Below are 16,872 nucleotides of genomic sequence, written 5' to 3'. Positions count from 1 at the left end.
AGGAATTTTGCCAATGTGAGCACATCCGACTTGATATAGCATCGGTGGCTCACCCCCAATCTAATGGTCAAGCGGAGAGGGCAAATCAAGAAATTTTGCGAGGTATTAAACCCCGGCTTATGGTTCCTTTGAAAAGGACGTCGGCTTGTTGGGTTGAGGAGTTACCTTCTGTGTTATGGAGCATCAACACCACACCCAACAGATCTACGGGTTACACACCTTTCTTCACGGTTTATGGAGCAGAGGCAGTTCTTCCTAGTGACATCCGTCACGACTCTCCCCGTGTGGCAGCTTATGTTGAAGCTGATAATGAGAAGGCACGTCAGGATTCCCTGGACCTGTTAGATGAGGAGTGTGATCTTGCAGCAGCACGTTCGGCGATTTATCAACAAGATCTCCGACATTATCACAGCCATCGGGTTAAGACCAGAACTTTTCAAGAGGGCGATCTGGTGCTCCGGCTCATCCAGGATCAGACTGATATGCACAAATTATCCCCAGCTTGGGAAGGACCTTTTGTGGTCAGCAAGAATCTGCACAACGGGTCATACTACCTCATTGATGTTTGAGAGCACAAAGACTCACGTAAATCGGAGGAGGAGACCAAGCGGCCGTGGAATATAGCTCTTCTTCGGCCTTACTATACTTGAGCCACAGGCTCTTCATATGTACATATTTATGACAATGTATATATTATATAATAAACTGGAGCCTCGAATAAAGCAGGGTCTCTGTTCTTTTTACATCATGTGTGTGCTTACAAGAGTTTCTACTGAAAAAGCGGAGTTTTGTTAAACCGGTCTCTGCAGCCGCACGGATATAAAGAAAATCACTAGGGGGCTTGGTCATATCTGAACCATAGCTACACCTCTTGATCGGTTTGAAACCACAAAGGGATATCACTAGGGGGCTTGGTTGTTGTCACACCATAGCTACACCTCTTGATCGGTTTAACACCACAAAGGGATGTCACTAAGGGGCTTGGTTGTTATCACACCATAGCTACACCTCTTGATAGGCGTTAAGCCAAAAAGGAAATTATGTGGAGCCAAAGAGAGTCTGTTGCATTAAGCACAGTTCAAACATAGGTAACCACCGAGCACAGCTCACATATTACCTAGGGGCTCTTTGCTTCTCAAAGAACAATGATTTTGAACCCTTGTAATAGGCTATCAAGCCAGACTTGGAAGCCAGGTGTATTCACCTAAAACCCCGGGTTACCCTGCCTCTTTAAGTAAGTCACTCCGTCCAGGTAAACCTGGTATGACCCATCGAACATTTGACAAGTCAATCCCATGGACCCTGAACTTGTCACAGTTAAATCGATGATTGGTTAAAGATTGAGGTCCATCTAAAAAAGGCTTTGTAAAATGGTTTAACTCAGTGGCCTGGCAGTCCATGAAAAGCCTCGATTTAGAGCCTGGCACCTCGTAAAAAGCGTCGCATGTTCATTTTGAGGTTTATTTGCCAAGTTTTTCTCCTTTGTTGAGGTTCATAATATCTTCTGATAAACCGGCGTCCTTGACCCGGCATGGCTTTCAATTGTCAGTACATGATCAGTTATAATCCGGCGGTCATTAACCCGGTCTGGTTTTGACTAACAAGTCGCCAGTGTTATAAGGAAAACCCGGTGTTTATTATATCCTGGTATGGTTTATTATCATAATCCGGCAAATTAAGGACGGAGTTATCAATGCTCTGGATTGGTGTTTACACCTTGACCATACAAGCAGTTGGTTAGCCAACGAGGTATGTTGCAGATGTTATTTTTTATACAAACTTTGATTATCCATCCAAGTATTGTCTATTCTTGGGCATCATGACCCGTCCAGTGGTAAACCACTAGGACACTTTCAAGTTTTTGTATACAGGAACACAAATTATCATGGGCTATGCATAAATAGATCCCACAAAAAGTGAAACAAGTTTTCACAATCTCAAGGCACCACAAATCATGCTCGATGGCATGACAGATAAAGGGGTTTTTGATATCCTATTACAAGAAGCTTCAAAACGGCTCCAATTGAGTAATTGTTTCTAAGCAGTGGCATACAATAGCTGGTAAACCGGTTGCCGGTTTAAGATGCTTCGCCTGGACGGTTTGACGGTTGAGGATCATTTGGTGCAATCACTTCTTGTTCATCCCTCCCCAGACGCTGAAATCAACCGTTGCCCAATCGATTCCGGTTAAAGCTTGAAACATGGCTTCTTCATGGATAAGGCTGGAGGGGTTAATGTCAGGAGCGTAAGTATGCTTACGGATTGGAGGCACAAGTTCTTTGACTTCATGGATTTCGGCAGGCTGTCTCTTCCCTTCAGTGTCATAAGCCGGCTGGAAATGAGATAAGTCTGTGTCTTCTGCCAGTTTGCCAGCTATGGGCCACATCTCCTTTGTCAGCCTTCGGAGATCATCATTGTCGAAGTTTGAACCGTCCTCCTTCACACCTGGATATCCTTTAATGATGCCATCCGCTTCAAGATCCGGAATCCATGCTTTGGCCCGGATTAGTGAGGTCAGCGCTCCTGCTCTTGCGGTCGCCTTCTTCAGTTCAGTAATCTGGGTTGGTAGCATCGCCAGCTTCTCAAGGGTTTCTTTTATCAGTGTTGGTGCCAGTTTATTGTAGTTTGTAGTGCATATAGCACGCTGGGATCTAGAGTAAAGCTGTTCTATTAAGGTGTAAGCCGCTTTAAGCTTCATCCGCATATCAGCGCCCAGATGAGTAATGCGAGTGCCTGTCATGGTTTAAAATCAGCCAGACTAGTAAACAATAAGGTCTCATGAATTGGACAAACAGCATAAGGAGATACTTACCAAATACAGTGGACGTCATAGCGTTGATTTGCCGCTTCAAACCAGTTAGTTCATCCACAACTGGTTTCAGGGCTGCTTCGGCATCCTCAGCTCTTTTGGTTAAACCGGCCTTCTCGGTTTCCTAGTCAGCACGTTCTTTGTTAAAAGACTCCTTTAGCTTTTCCATAGCTGTCAGGGCTTTGGTCAGCTCCTCCTTGGCTTTCACAGTCTCTGCTTGTTGGGACTTCACGTTCTCTTGCAAATCAGCGGTTTGGGCATCTCTATTGCTTAGCTCGGCCTGTAACAACGAAGATATGTCAACAACAGGATATATTTTTTTCTAAGTACTAAGCGTATAACAAAGTTATGCACTTCGTACTTGGAGGCTAATGCCTATTTGCTCTGTTATCAATACATCTTTTCTAAGTCTCCAGAACAATGCAAGCATTATCCTCGACACTTGGGGGCTAATGTACATCTGTTCAAAACGGACGCATGGATTCAAGACCCGGATTACCTCGCAAAGCTAAACCGGCCTTTCGGGCTACACTGAGGAAAGCTACATAATTACATTGGTAAAGTATCGGTTTTGTTTTCACTATGGACCTGGCATTTTAAGGGTCAGCAAGAGAGGATTAAAGTATTACTAAGTCCCAGTTTAAGATTAACATCATAAAACAGCCCTTGGGGGCTACTTGGGCTAGTGTTTCAACTTTGGAATCAAGAAAAAAAGGGAGATGAAAATACCTCATAGTGTTCCTTCATCAGGTTCACCAAACCGGCTTCATAGTCACGGTTTGAGTGCAGACGGTTTAAAAAACCGGAGTGAAGTTCTTCAGCACTGAGATGAGCATAGCTTGATAAGTCAGTGCTCCATTTACCCTTTTCCTTGGCAGCACGCTCTACTTTGGCACTATGTTGGGCCAAGATTACAGGATGGCCAGGAGAGCTGTGGCCCATGCCAGTAATGATAACATCATCTCCTTGGCCTTCAGTAGTTTTTGCGGGTGATGATGGATTATCAGTACCTCTCACCGGACTAGCCCGGTTTGGAGCTGTCGGTTCAGTGTCAGGCATAGTAGGATTAGCTTTTGGTTGTTCATCAATATTCTGGTCTTAAAGGGGCGGTTCATCAAAGGTAGCTTCAGGATGAGGACCCTCCGGTTCACAAGTTTGGTCCGGTTCACCTATTTGCTCTTCTCCAAAAACCGCTTGGTCTTCTGACGGATTGTTGACCCGAGCTTTCTTGCTAGGTCTGGCTTTGGCTCTGCAAACAAAATTAAAAGAGGTTTAGCATCTTATTTAAGATTTGCAACGCATTTGAAGAAAGGGTTTGAATGCTTACCCAGCTACAGTTTTAAGAGGAGGGAGTTGGGTTGATGTTGACTCGCCAGAAGATGAGGGAGGTGTCACCTGATAATTTGAATCAGATGGATTAAGAGGTTGTCTGAAATAACCTGCCTTGGGATAAGAATTGTCAGAAGTGGGGGAGACATCAGATCGGCGCTTTCAAACCAGGGTATCAGGTAAACCGGCCGAAGTGACCTGTTGGCCGCTGTGCCGGGTTGTTCGGCGAGCTTCATGCTGCTGCGTCTTCAAAATAAATGTTGGATCCAAGTAAGCAAGAAGATGATAAAAGCTTACTTTCCGGATCGCTTGACGGGTTTTTTTTGTGTTGGCATAGAGTCTGAACCGGAGGAAAGGGTAATTACCTCTACATCATTAGCACGGCTGCCTTCTACGTCCTCCTGATAAAGATCATTGTTAATGTGGTGCATGAAAAGGGAGCCAAGTGAGTCAAGTTCTACCTCAACTTCCGGATCATCTGCATCTTCATCAAGATCCATGTTAATCTGGTCAGCTGTTTTCTGCTTTGAGGTACGCTTGACGGGTTTGGTTTTGGGACGGGATGGCTTGCCGCTTTATCTGGGGATTTCCGCTTCTAGAAGGGATCATCACCCTGTTTATACACAAACAGAAGAAAGTTTACAAGTTGAACAATTTAAAGATATTAAAGATAGAAAAGGAAGCATAGTGCTTACAGCAGGCGGTTTATCTTGAGTGTAGAAGGGGTTCAAGCCGGTTTGGCGACAGACTGATTCCGGTTCATTCAAAATTTTCTTAACGCCTTCAGTGACCTCTTCATCGGTTATCTGAATGTTGATGTGGCGTTGGGGGTCTTCCAATTCACCGGTATACTCACACATTAAACCGGGGCGGGGCTTAGTGGCAAGACGCTCCAAGATATCCAGCAACGCACAAAATCAAGCATGTTAAACCATTAGCCATAAAGGCCCGGAGCTTGGCGAGTTGAGGGGCATATTTGGCCCGTTCTGCAGAACTTAAATGTTGCGGCATTGGATGAGTGTTGGAAAGCCGGTGATCACGGTAGCCTGGAAGAGGGTTCTCATCTTCAGGAGAGGTATCTACGCAATAGAACCAAGTCTGGTTCCATTCCTTAGGGTGACTGTGCAGTTTGGCATGAGGGAATTCAACTTCTTTCCTCTTTTGAATAGAGACACCACCAAGTTCAGTGTTGGGACCATTTACAAATTCTGTACACTGGTTCAGATGAAAAAAGTCCCAGAACAGCTCAGCAGTTGGTTCTTCTTGTAAGTACACTTCACAGAAGACTTGGAAGTTGCATAGATTGGACACCGAGTTGGGTCCGATATCTTGAGGATGGAGTTGGAAACTAGCAAGAACATCTCGGAAAAACTTCGACCCGGGCGGTTTGAAACCACGGCCTATGTGGTCGACAAAGACCACTACTTCACCCTGCCTCGGGGTAGGAGGATTCTCTGTTCCTGGAACTCGCCACCGAATTTCCATTTTCTTGGGCAAGGTGCTGATACTAACCATTCCGTTCAACTATTCTTCGGTGCTCTGGGAAGGAGCCCAATTGCCAGTGGCAAACTATTTTGGCCATTGTAAAATGAAAAGCTAAAAAAGGAATGTCGGTTTACAAATCATTCATGGTGGTGCGCAGGATGCAATGGAATAAAGATATACAGATGTGTGAAATTGCGTAAACCGGAGACTGATATAATAATGAATGACAAGGTCATATCAAGGGCATACATGTGTTGTTAAACCGGACTATTATAATGAATGTAAAGGGGGTTTTCCGGTTTACCAGGGGACTAATGGTATGAGATAGATTGTTTTTACAAGGGTAAACCGCCTACATGGTAAAGAGGATACAGATCTAAGGCGAAAAAGGCTAAGTAAGGTAAAACAGATTTCACAGTTTGGCATGGGAATTTCAGATCTGCCGTGCGTTGGATAATCAAAATATATTCTGTTCTAATCTCAAGTGCTCAAAAGGTTCAGTAAGTTCAGATGAGTTTGATATCAAGCAGATGCCTTAAAGAAAGGAGTTTAAAGCTACAAAGGGCGCTGGAAACAATCAGATCTAACTGGCCATTGATGTTACTAAAGGAGGAACAGCTTCAGGTTATGAAGAACACCGAACCCTAATGGCGGATCTGGGGTGAGGAGAAAGGAACTTACTGGTGCAGGAGGAAGCAGCTGAGGGTCACCACGTGTCTCTGGTAACGGTCTGGTTGATGCATCGGCCTTTGTCGAAGCAGAGGTGAAGCTCGATGACGGCGGCGGTGCTCAGGAGCAGAGGTGTCGCGAGGAGGAAGAAGAAGCGAAGTAGATGAAGGGAAAAAATGAGAAGGACCCGTGGCCCTATTTATAAGGCAAAGCGAGAAAGCGACAAGTGCGGAAATCGGGGAGATGGAAATGGATAATTATTAAGGATGATGCCTTGAGGGTTGAAACGATCATTAATGAAGAGCATCTTCGGCTTCAACGGGTAGATGACATCATAACGATTGGCTGCGGATTTAAAGGATGACGTGATGGCGATTTACCAGATTTATACAAACATGCCAGAGCAAGAATTTTTCTAAAGTGTTGAAGATTGACATGAACAAGTTCAAACCAATCTGGGGCCTAATGTTGGGGATATTACTGCTGGACGTAAACCGGCCAGGAGTAGCCGGATTAACTTTATGAAGATTCGAAGCCCATGAAGACGTGAGAATGATGGCGCTTTATGAAGGCCCAAGGCCCAAAGGCGAGTTAAAGCCAGTTGATGTAAACCGACCTTATTATGTAACTTGCATTGTAAGATAGGAAGTATAGAGACCGAACAGACACGTTTATGATCCGGCTTCGGGACTCTGTAAACCGGCGGGCGTCAACCTGTGTATATAAAGGGAGGACCCGGCAGTGGTTTAGGGACAACACACAACAACTCGAGGGCCAGTCAAAGCGGATTCGCTCCCTGGTCATCGAAAACCTAGCAATACCAATCACAACTAGACGTAGGCTTTTACCTTCATCGAAGGGGCCGAACTAGTATAAACTCCCCGTGTCCCCTTGTCCAGTTTAACCCCTTTAAGTTAACCCGTTGCGATGGATCCATGACTAAGTCCTTTCACAAGGACATCTGCCGTGACAAACCCACGACAGAAACAAATTCTGAATTACTTCCCAGTATAAGAAACACGAGTTATTTAAACCAGTATGTATAGCATGGCATCGAAGCTAATAAAATTTTGCATTATTCATCACCACATACTTAGATGAAAAACAACAATCGAGATCGGCATAGAAGAAAATCACCTTGGGCAGCTCAGCGCGAGGGGGGGGGGACACATCCTCGAAGGGGGAAAACTGCTCCTGCAGTGCCACGGGGGCTGTAACCTCAAACGGGGCGTTGACCATCTCAGTAGTGGCCGTGAGCGTATCTGGGGTTTGGTCGGTGGTTGCCTCCATCTTCTTGGAGCTCTCTGTCTCGCGGGGATCAGCCTCCCGTGTCTGCTCCAATATCGGCAGATCTTTGTCTGGTTCTCCTTGGTCCATCATGAAACTGGCGAATACTAGGAGACCACTGAAAGGAAACCACAATCGCAATGACAATGAAACAAAAAAGAGAGTGAGGATCGGTCACTTCTTTGCAGAAGTTCTTTTTTTTCTCTGAACGAAAATATACCAACATCACGGATCCGCTTACCTTCCCTTCGTTGGGAGAGAAGAACAGTGACAGATGCAAGTGTTGCCTTTCTTGAAGACGATGAGGGAGAAGGGGATTCAGCGAAGAGTGAAATGATGGTTGCTTCGTCCATCAAACTTAGACTGCGGGGAGGTGGGGTTTTGTGATACGACGGCTCGTTACTGCCGCGCTACGACCGGGGTGACTCTCCGCCTGCATACCGCCTTCTAATTTGGTGGATGGCATTTGGGCCCGCGCACTGCATGGCAAGCATGTCGGTGAACAAAAGTATAACGACATTCAGTAGAGGGAGACATTTCGATGACCTAGGAGGAGCCAAAAGCGGTATTGTGTCCACTGTACTAGTAGTAATTGTTTTTCTGGGTAGCTGTAGAGTGTCTCCACTGTACTACTAGTAATTGTTTCTCTGAGCCCAAGACAAAACAGCCCATCCACCCTAGTAAATAGTAAAATCAATTCAAAAGTCCATATATTTACTAAATGAGAGGCGCTACCCACACCCAGCACACCGCCCCCTAAAAAGACATGGGTGTTCTTCTTCCTCCTCACTCCCACCCACCCCACATTAGCTCGCTCCACTCATACCCCCAAATTCCTCACCTCACTCCTACAGAAAACCCCAGCTCCCCTTCTTCCTCACTACTACAGAAAAACCCTAGCTCCCCTTCTTCTTCACTCGCACTACAACTAGGCTTGTCATTCGTTACTCTGCTCAAATCCGCGAACGCGACGCCCTCGAGGAAAATGGAGTCGGCTGACCCCAGCGCCAAGAAGATGAGGATCCCGCAAGCGGCGACGCCTGTTGTAGATCCCGCACCCGGCAGCGCGAGGAGAAGCGGAGACCCTACCCCCACCGGATCCCAGGAACCCATAGAATCTCGGGTGGACCGCATCAGCGATCTCCCGGACGCCGTCCTTGGGGAGATCATCTAGCTTCTCCCCACCAAGGATTGTTGTCGCACCCAAGTCCTCTCAATTCTCTATGGCGCGTCGTGCCCCTTAATCTCGACTGTCGTCAGCTATCTCTCTTCAATGATTTTGGAATCCCTAGAGCCATCATCTCCTCCCACCAGGGCTCCGTTCAAAGCCTCTGCATCCTGTCATGCTACCTGAGCAAGCATACCATGCCCTGCACGATGGACGCCTGGCTGAAATCCCCTGAATTCACAGAACTACAGCTGCTTGAGTTCTACTATTCCCCTGGAAATCACCTAACAGATACCAAACGCCATCTACTTGTGCCCTTAGCACCGATGTCCATCTTGCGGTTTTCCTCCTCTCTCTCCACACCGCCACCTTTGCGCTGTGCGACCTACCAGACAATCTGGTACTAAACCTTTGACTCCCATTTCTCAAGAAACTTTCACTTGTGCAGGTTCGTATATCGGAGGCCTCATTGCACAGCATCATCCACTCCAGTTGCCCTGCCCTGCAGTGCTTGGTGCTTGTTTTCACAGTAAGAATCGGCTGTCTCCAAATAAAGTCGCCTAACCTTGTAAGAATTGGAATTTCTTTTGACGGAAGGAAGCTCATCATCCAAGATGCCCCTTCACTTCAAAGGTTGATCCTTGATTCTAGTAATTCACCGTTGCAAATAACCGTCCTCTCTGCGCCTAAACTGGAGACATTGGGTGTAATACATGATCTCTGTGCTCATTTCAATATGGTGTTTGGCTCCATAGTTCTTCGGGTACTTTATATTATCATCTACACTTGTAACCATAAGCTGCATTTTAAATTTCTGCGCATAAGTTATATGTCATCTTGGAGTACACATTTTGTACTAATATTATGTTCTATGCTCAATGAAGAGTTTCTCCATGGATGGCCTATCAATGGTGCTGGATTCTGTCAAGATCTTATATATCCAAATGAATAGTTTTGATCTGAACAAGATTATTGGCTTGCTGCAATGCTTTCCATGTCTGGAGAAGTTGTATATAAAGGTGATAATTTAACGCACATTGGAAGTCCGCATATAGTGTACTAGAATTAACCATTCAGCTGTTGCTCTTTCGACAATCTTTTTTTTAGACCTTAACTGTTTTCAATCTTCATGTCTATTTAGGCAACAGGACAGGGTAAGAAAGTTATAACCAATCGGTGGATTCGTAAGCATCGGGATTTACTCACTTCTCATGAGATTCGATTGAAGACAATAACGCTGGAACGATATGTAGCCAACCGTGCAAACACTAGATTTGTCGCATTCTTCCTGCTGAATTCGAGGTTACTATTGTCCATCAGGCTTAAGTTTATCAGCAGCATGGTTTTGACGGATGGGTATGTGGAAGAGCATAAAAAAAGGAGTTTCCGATGGGCAAAAGAGCTTCTGAACGTGCCAGGCTTCTATTTACAACATATTGTGGTCATAATCCAGTAAATTTTATGACCCAGGATGTTCATTCTATGGACCCGACTGATCCATTTGACTGTGACTACCGAAAACAGTGCTGGAGTTAGATGTTGTTGCCCTTTTCAACCTGGGTTTTTTTGTAAACCTGATGAACAATTAACCCTCGTGCTTTTGTACAGTTTGTAAGGTGGAGTTAGATGTTCTTTCCCTTTTCAACTCGGCTATGATTGTCATATTTTCCTTGAAGCAAGGCAAATGGCTTGCCAGTCGTTTAATTTAGAGTGAAATATTGTAACAACTAACAAATCCCAACCAAGGGAAATATCATCACTCTCGCCGGCTGCTGGAGCTCATTGTGCATTATAGAAGCCAAGTGATTAGCCCCCACCAGCACCCACAAACTTATTTCGAACTAGCACATCAAATGGGCTGTAAATTTTCATAGGAAAGGCTGCATGACCGTGACAGATTTGGATTCTGACATTTGGGACCTGCGAAGAAATAGCCTATCCAAGGTGGTGTCGACTTACCAGCCAGTCAACAAACGATTCTGCCTACCAAACGTTGGATTGACATCCAACATCTGTCATGTATCTTCTATCTCTTGTCTTCTTCTTCCTCCAGCCACCCAAACCTAACCTCTCCGTTGGCTCCGCCTGCTCCCGCCTCCCATGGCTGGTTGTGCCTCCGCCGCCCTACCGTACGTACCCTCCAACGTTGGCCAGTCCCTCCCTCTATTCCCCTACACGTCCTGTTATTCTCTGGCGACGTCAGCCCCAACACGCACCTGCACCCGAACCAGTCAACCCTCGTACTCCCCTCCGCCTGCGACTGGACTGGCGCATCTTCCACGGCTCTTGTTCGTTCCGTCCGAGGCCTTGCCGTCGTCCTTCGCCTTGCGGCATTGGTTCGCTCTCCGTGCGTGGTGTGCCGCCCTCTTGCGCTGTCAACGTCGTCAACAACTGAGAGGAACAAGGAGATGATTGTACATGGAGAGGATGACAGTAGGGACCCACTAGCATCATGGCAGTACGCAAGCAAGTGCCTCTATATTACAAGCCCAAAAATACGGTTCCTCCTAATGGTTGGACATCTGGGGCTCACGCCATTGTCAACGTAGTCAATAAACGAGAGAATTACACTACGAGCAGCTGACACCAGGGACCCAGCAGGTCACGCAGTTTTTTTACAAACACGCAGTTGTTATTTATACTAGTTTTACCGACGGATCAGGGTAACAACGGGGCTGTGCGGGGCTGTGGCCCGTCTAGCCAGGGTTTTATTTATGTTTACCACATCATGAGCCTAGTTGTGTTTTTTTCTTGCTGAAAATGGCTAGCCCAGTTTTATTTTTTAAAGGAAATACCCAAACGAGGCCTAATTGCTTTATCAGCCCTGTTGGGCTGCAAATCTTTCAAGACGAGGAGAGTTTCATTCTGTCGGGGGTTGGGTGAGACATATGCCAAACGATGGCTTATCATGGTGGGGGCGAGTAGAACGTCGCCGGTGCCTAGAAACGGGATAAGGAGAAGACATGCACGCCGGCGAATCTTACCCAGCTTCAGGGCTCTCCGGGGAGATAATACCCCTACTGCTGCTCTACGGGGTCTCCGCATGATCACTATGGCAATGTGTTTACACGGTTGCTCCTTGAGCTATTTCCTGGAGGTAGGAGAGGGCAAGGCTAGCTCTCTCCTTATATATGATCTGGTCTAGTGCTAATGGATTCCAACCCTTTGCATGGATGCCCTGGGGGGTTTATATAGGCCTACCCCCCAGGGGTACAATGGTAATCCGGCTAGGCACGGGCCCAGCCGTTAGTCTCTCTGGCCGCCATCTTATCCGCCGACTCCTGGGGCCCGCCGACTGGTGAGCCCCGCCGACTGGCTTGGTGTGGAGCCGACAGGCCGAGTCCGCCGCGGGCGGGTCTTTGCCGACTGCGGATTACTGTAGTCGTGCCTCTAATGACGCAGGCTCGGTCATGAGATCGTAGCGACAGCCCCGCCGTCTGGCGGGCTATCACTGTGGCCACTACTTGTCGTGTCTGATTAATGGTGCGTGGGGCCTGTCGGAGGGGCCGGCCGACTTCTGGTGGCCGACTCCCATCCGGGCCGACTGGTGGTGCTTCGTCGTCTTTGTACGCCCGCCGACTGGTGGGACCCATCATCCCTGGGTCGTACCAGCAGGCCGTCGTGGGCACAGGGCTCCGCCCCCTGGGGCTGATGTCAGGGCCGGCATGGCAACAATGTCGCGCTGCGCGGAGATCTCCGCGGGTATGGCGTACTGTTGCCACGCCTGCCCTTGGAAAAAGGGGTGGGAGTGGACCTTACTGTGGCCAATCCCCATCCCGTCCCTCTTTATGGGGGCATGGGGGTTGTTGGCGTCGCGGGCTGACTCCCCAAGGCCGGCTTCTCTGGAAGTCGCGAGTCAAGAGTCGGCTCATCTTGAAGTCGTTCCTAGGACTCGGCCGCGAGTGGGCAGCCGGCTGCCTCGCCGCCGACTCTCAGAAGGTGTCTCTTCGTCCTGGGGTCTCGAGGGGCGCAGTCTGCCTCAATGTCTTAAAAGGTTCTGGGCCTGGGTTAGCCTACCCATGGCCCATTACTCCGACAGTAGTCCCCGAAGCTGGTGAGGCTCCAAGGGCGACATGTCGTGGAGCCTCAACAGTTTCTTCTCTCCGGCGGTCGGATCTGGGCTATGCTAGCCGTCTTCTGTCAAGCCGACTAGTTGGAGTCGGACTCGCTCAAGGCTGACTTGCCCCTAAAAAAGTTTGAACGTTGCGGCAGAGTTCAGGCGGCGTGCCTGATAAGCTTCCGGGTTGCCGCCCGTGGCTGACCCATCGCGAGGTGCCACGTGGCGGAGCTAGTCTGAAAACCCACGCACGCGACAGGACGGGCCTACAGGTGGGGCCCACCACTACCGCGCCTCGCATGCGAACGGATCCGTTGCGGCCGCGTGGACGGTTGGGGTTCCCGCGCGGTTACTGCGCGTGGTAACTTCGTGTGGTAAATCGTGGGGGTCGTGGGGTCCCGGGCGCAGTTAATCCCACGTCCGCCCCCTCGACTTCTCAACCCACGAGCCTACAAGTAGGCGGGGGGAGGGGGAAGCGAAGCATGCACGCCCATTCTCCCCACTTCCTTTCGCTCCTTCTTGCTTCTTCTTCTTGCCGCTGTTGCTCCGAACCACACCGTGCCCGCAGCGATGAGCTCCTCCTCCGCCGCCGCGCCTCCTGCTGTTCGCTCCGGAATGTGGGATGGCTCTGAGGATGACGACAACGACATCGAGATCCTCTGCCAGACACGGCGGCTGCCTGGCAGGGACTTAGTGCAGGTCCGCCTCGCGACGGAGGGAGAGATATCGCCGGCGCCGGAGGAGGGCGAGCGGGTCATATTCCGCTCGCACCTCATGCGCGGCCTGGGACTGCCGGCGAGCGGCTTCTTCCGCTCCTTCTTGGAGTTCCACGGGCTCCAGCCGCACCACCTTACTCCGAACACGGTGATGCTGCTGGCTGCCTTCGCCACCCTGTGCGAAGGCTTCCTCGGCGTTCTCCCCACCATCGAGCTCTGGGGGAAGTTCTTCCAATCCAAGCTCGGCACACACGTCACCGGCATGCCGGCCCAGTGTGGTGCATTCATCGCGATGCGGAGATCAGTGGCCGACAATCCGTTTCCCACCATCGCACTGATTAAGTCGGTGAAGATGTGGCAGCGGTCATATTTTTATGTGAAGAACGTTGCCCTAGAAGGCGACTGGCTCAACCTGCCGGCTTACGAAGCTGGCGCGCCGGCTGGAAGGCTCCCCAGCTGGTCGCACCGAGCCAGGACGCTGTCTCCCGCTGGTGCCGCCGCCGTCGCGCGACTCCGAGTGCTGACGCAATCGGAGGGCCTGATCGGGGCCGATTTGCTGGCCGCCTTCATGGCGCGCCGAGTCCTCCCACTCCAAGGCCGACCTCACCTGATCTGCCAGATGAGCGGTCATCGGGACCCGAGTCGGATGTGCTCCAAGGACATGCCTCACGCGGAGGTGGCGAACACGGTGAACTACATCGCGAACTGATGTCTCTCGGTGAACTGGCGGTTCAGCAAGGAGCCGTATTCGCGCGCCAACCCCCCGCCTATTGTAAGTCGTCTTCCTTCTTCTTCTGTTTCTTTTGCTGCCGAGTCCGACTTGTCAAGTCTGACCGTTTTTGTTTTGGATCAGAATCCTCTCGTCCCTCCTTCGGCCGGCACCGCGGGGCCGGCTCGTCAGTTTGTCCCCGATCGGGCGGAGAGCGACCTCGACGATCCTGACTTGGGGGCGGCAGCTATGGAGGCCGACGCCGAGGGAGGAGGAAGAGAAGCAGGTGGCTCCAGGCCTTCGGCCACTTTCGCTGACTGGCCTGACGATGAGGCCGAGGGAGAAGTCGCCCCGCGTCGCCAGCCCAAAGCCGGCCAGCCAAGCGCGAGTTCCTCCGCCGGCTTGGACGCCCAAGGCGGTGCCAAGAAGCGTCGGGCCAGGCCGAGTATGCTTGGTGGGCGGTCGAAGTTCAAGGGAGCGGCCGCCGCGACCAAGCGGGAAGAGGCGGCCGCGAAAGCCAACCGCTTCCGCAAGGAAGTGAAGAAGCCGCCGCTGGTGTCTGCGTAAGCGCCTCCATCCCTTATCTTTATTTTCTCTTTGTTGATCTTGTCTAAGTTTTTCATATGCTTTTCTCGTCTCAGGGCTCCCCTCACTCTTGAGAGGGTTGCCGCCGTCTCCGTTATTGGGTCGGTGGAGACGTCTGCCACCACTCGGCGGATTGACCCCGCCACCGACCTTCGGGAGGCGACGGAGCGGAACGCACGGGAGAAGCACGAGGAGGATGAGGCCGCCTGCCGGGAGAAAGCGGAGGCCGAGAAGGCGGAGGCCTCTGCCCTGAAGAAGCTGGAGGCAGCCGAGGCCGCCGCTGCGGCAAAGCAGCCGGCTAAGGAAGTCGCGCCCCAGCGGTCGGCGGTGTTCGTCACCCCTTTGAACTCCGCGCCGCCGCCCCCGGAGTTCACGGGGCAGTCAGGGGAAGCCGGCGGCGAGTTCCCAATCGTGGAGAGAGGCGGCGGCGACGCCCCCATGTCAGACGTGGTCGCGCCGCCACAGCCGCCCCCGCCACCGTCTAGAAGCGCACAAGGCAAACAGCCGGTGGATCCGCCCTTGCCGCCGACTGAAGACGAGGCCGTGGCAAGGCTACTCCTTCAAGTCGGCTCGCCAATGCGCCGCCATTTTGAGAAGGCGACTTCGGCGCCACACCCCTTGGAGACCAGCACCGCCAGCTCGACGATTCCAGACGCCGAAGCAACGAGCGCCGCGCCCATTGGGTGGGTACGAGGAGGCGGCACGGGCCCACTGAACCAGGCACTTCAGGATGTCCAGATGAAGCTATGAGCTGAGAGCGATGCCATCCAGAACTGCACCAAGGCGCACTTGGCGTCGCGGGCAGCCATCCGGGTATGCTTTCTCCTTTGTCCCTGTTTTCTTGTTTCTCTCTGTGGGGGCGCGTCGGCGCACCCACTGGGTGTAGTCCCCGAGTTCTGGGCCGGCTGCTGAGCAGGCGGCCCGGAACTCCAATTGGTAAGTTCCGGGTACTAACCTTGTTCTGAAATACTTGTTGCAGGACTATCACAACCTCCCTGTCACCGCCTTCAACCGCAACGTTGAAGAGCTGGGCAAGCGGACTGCCGACTTGTCGGAGTGCCGGAGTGAGTCCTTTTTCTTCTTTGCGGGGGCGCGCTGGCGCACCCGCGGGCTGTAGTCCCCGAGATTCGGGCCGACTGCTGAGCAGTCGGGCCGGATCTCCCCGGCGACCTTCTTCGTTGATGACTTAACACCTTCTTTCTTCTTTCTCTTCAGAGGCCAATGCCGCTCTTCAACAGCAGCTGAGCGAAGCCAACTCCATGTTGCGCACCAAGGGGGAGGAGTGCAGCAAGCTCGCCGCAGAGCACGATCTGCTGGCCGCACAATTGGCAGAGCAGAAGGAGCTGCTTAAGAAGACGCAGAAGGAGGCGGAAGAGGCGGAAGCCGCCCTCCTGGCCGAGTTCGCGAGCGAGCGCTCCTCCTAGACCGACAAGGAGGCAATGCTGGTCTCTGTCTTCCACGAGATCGAGGACCTTGTCAACGGTGAGCTTCTTTGCTTTCCTTCTTCGAGCCGCCGACTATATGTCGAGCCGACTCCTGGTTTTCTTGACTTGTTCTTCATTCTTTCCGTCTTGGCAGACTTCTTTCCCGGCCACTCGCAGGCCGCCATTCAAGCTATCGAGGCCGATCGCGAGGAGCGAAGGGCGGGTGGCACGGAGATCGCGGCTGATGCCCCTCAAACTCTTAACGAACATATTCTGAGCATTGGGGCTCGCCCGTGGCCGGCTCACCAGATGCTGCGCCGGCTTCAACCTGTCGGCGCCCAAGCGATCGCCGCCCTATGGCCAGACGTGCAGGCTCCACGCACCCCCAGTCGGACTGCCGACTAGCTGGAGGTCGCGGATGGCCGTCTTGAGGCCTGGAAGGGTTCCTCGGCCCAGGTCGGAGCGCGCCGAGCCTTGGAATTCGTCAAGGCGTGGTATTCGGGGCTGGACCTAGACCGGCTGGCCACACTCCGGTCGGAGGCCCAGCCGGAGTTGGCAGCCGCGGAAGACGCCCATGTCAAACGTGCGGCGGCGATCTCCGAGTACACCGACACCAGCATCTTTGTCCCCGAGC

General features: G+C 51.2%; 1 protein-coding gene across 1 annotated transcript in view; it reads right to left on the bottom strand.

The window, feature by feature from the left end:
• Positions 1–12,522, bottom strand: part of LOC147984354 (uncharacterized) — a 66,420-nt gene extending 53,898 nt beyond the window's left edge. Inside the window, exon 1 of the mRNA XM_087541060.1 lies at positions 12,421–12,522. Within this exon, the coding sequence (XP_087397186.1) occupies positions 12,421–12,522 (102 nt within the window). The remainder of the gene's footprint in view (positions 1–12,420) is intronic.
• Positions 12,523–16,872: the final 4,350 nt, after the last annotated feature.

This window comes from Triticum urartu, chromosome 2A (assembly GCF_056163025.1).
Source record: "Triticum urartu cultivar PI428250 chromosome 2A, HENAU_Tu73, whole genome shotgun sequence".
Lineage (NCBI taxonomy): Eukaryota > Viridiplantae > Streptophyta > Magnoliopsida > Poales > Poaceae > Triticum > Triticum urartu.
Note: the sequence above shows the minus strand (reverse complement) of the source record. Positions and strands in the feature narration are given on the sequence as shown.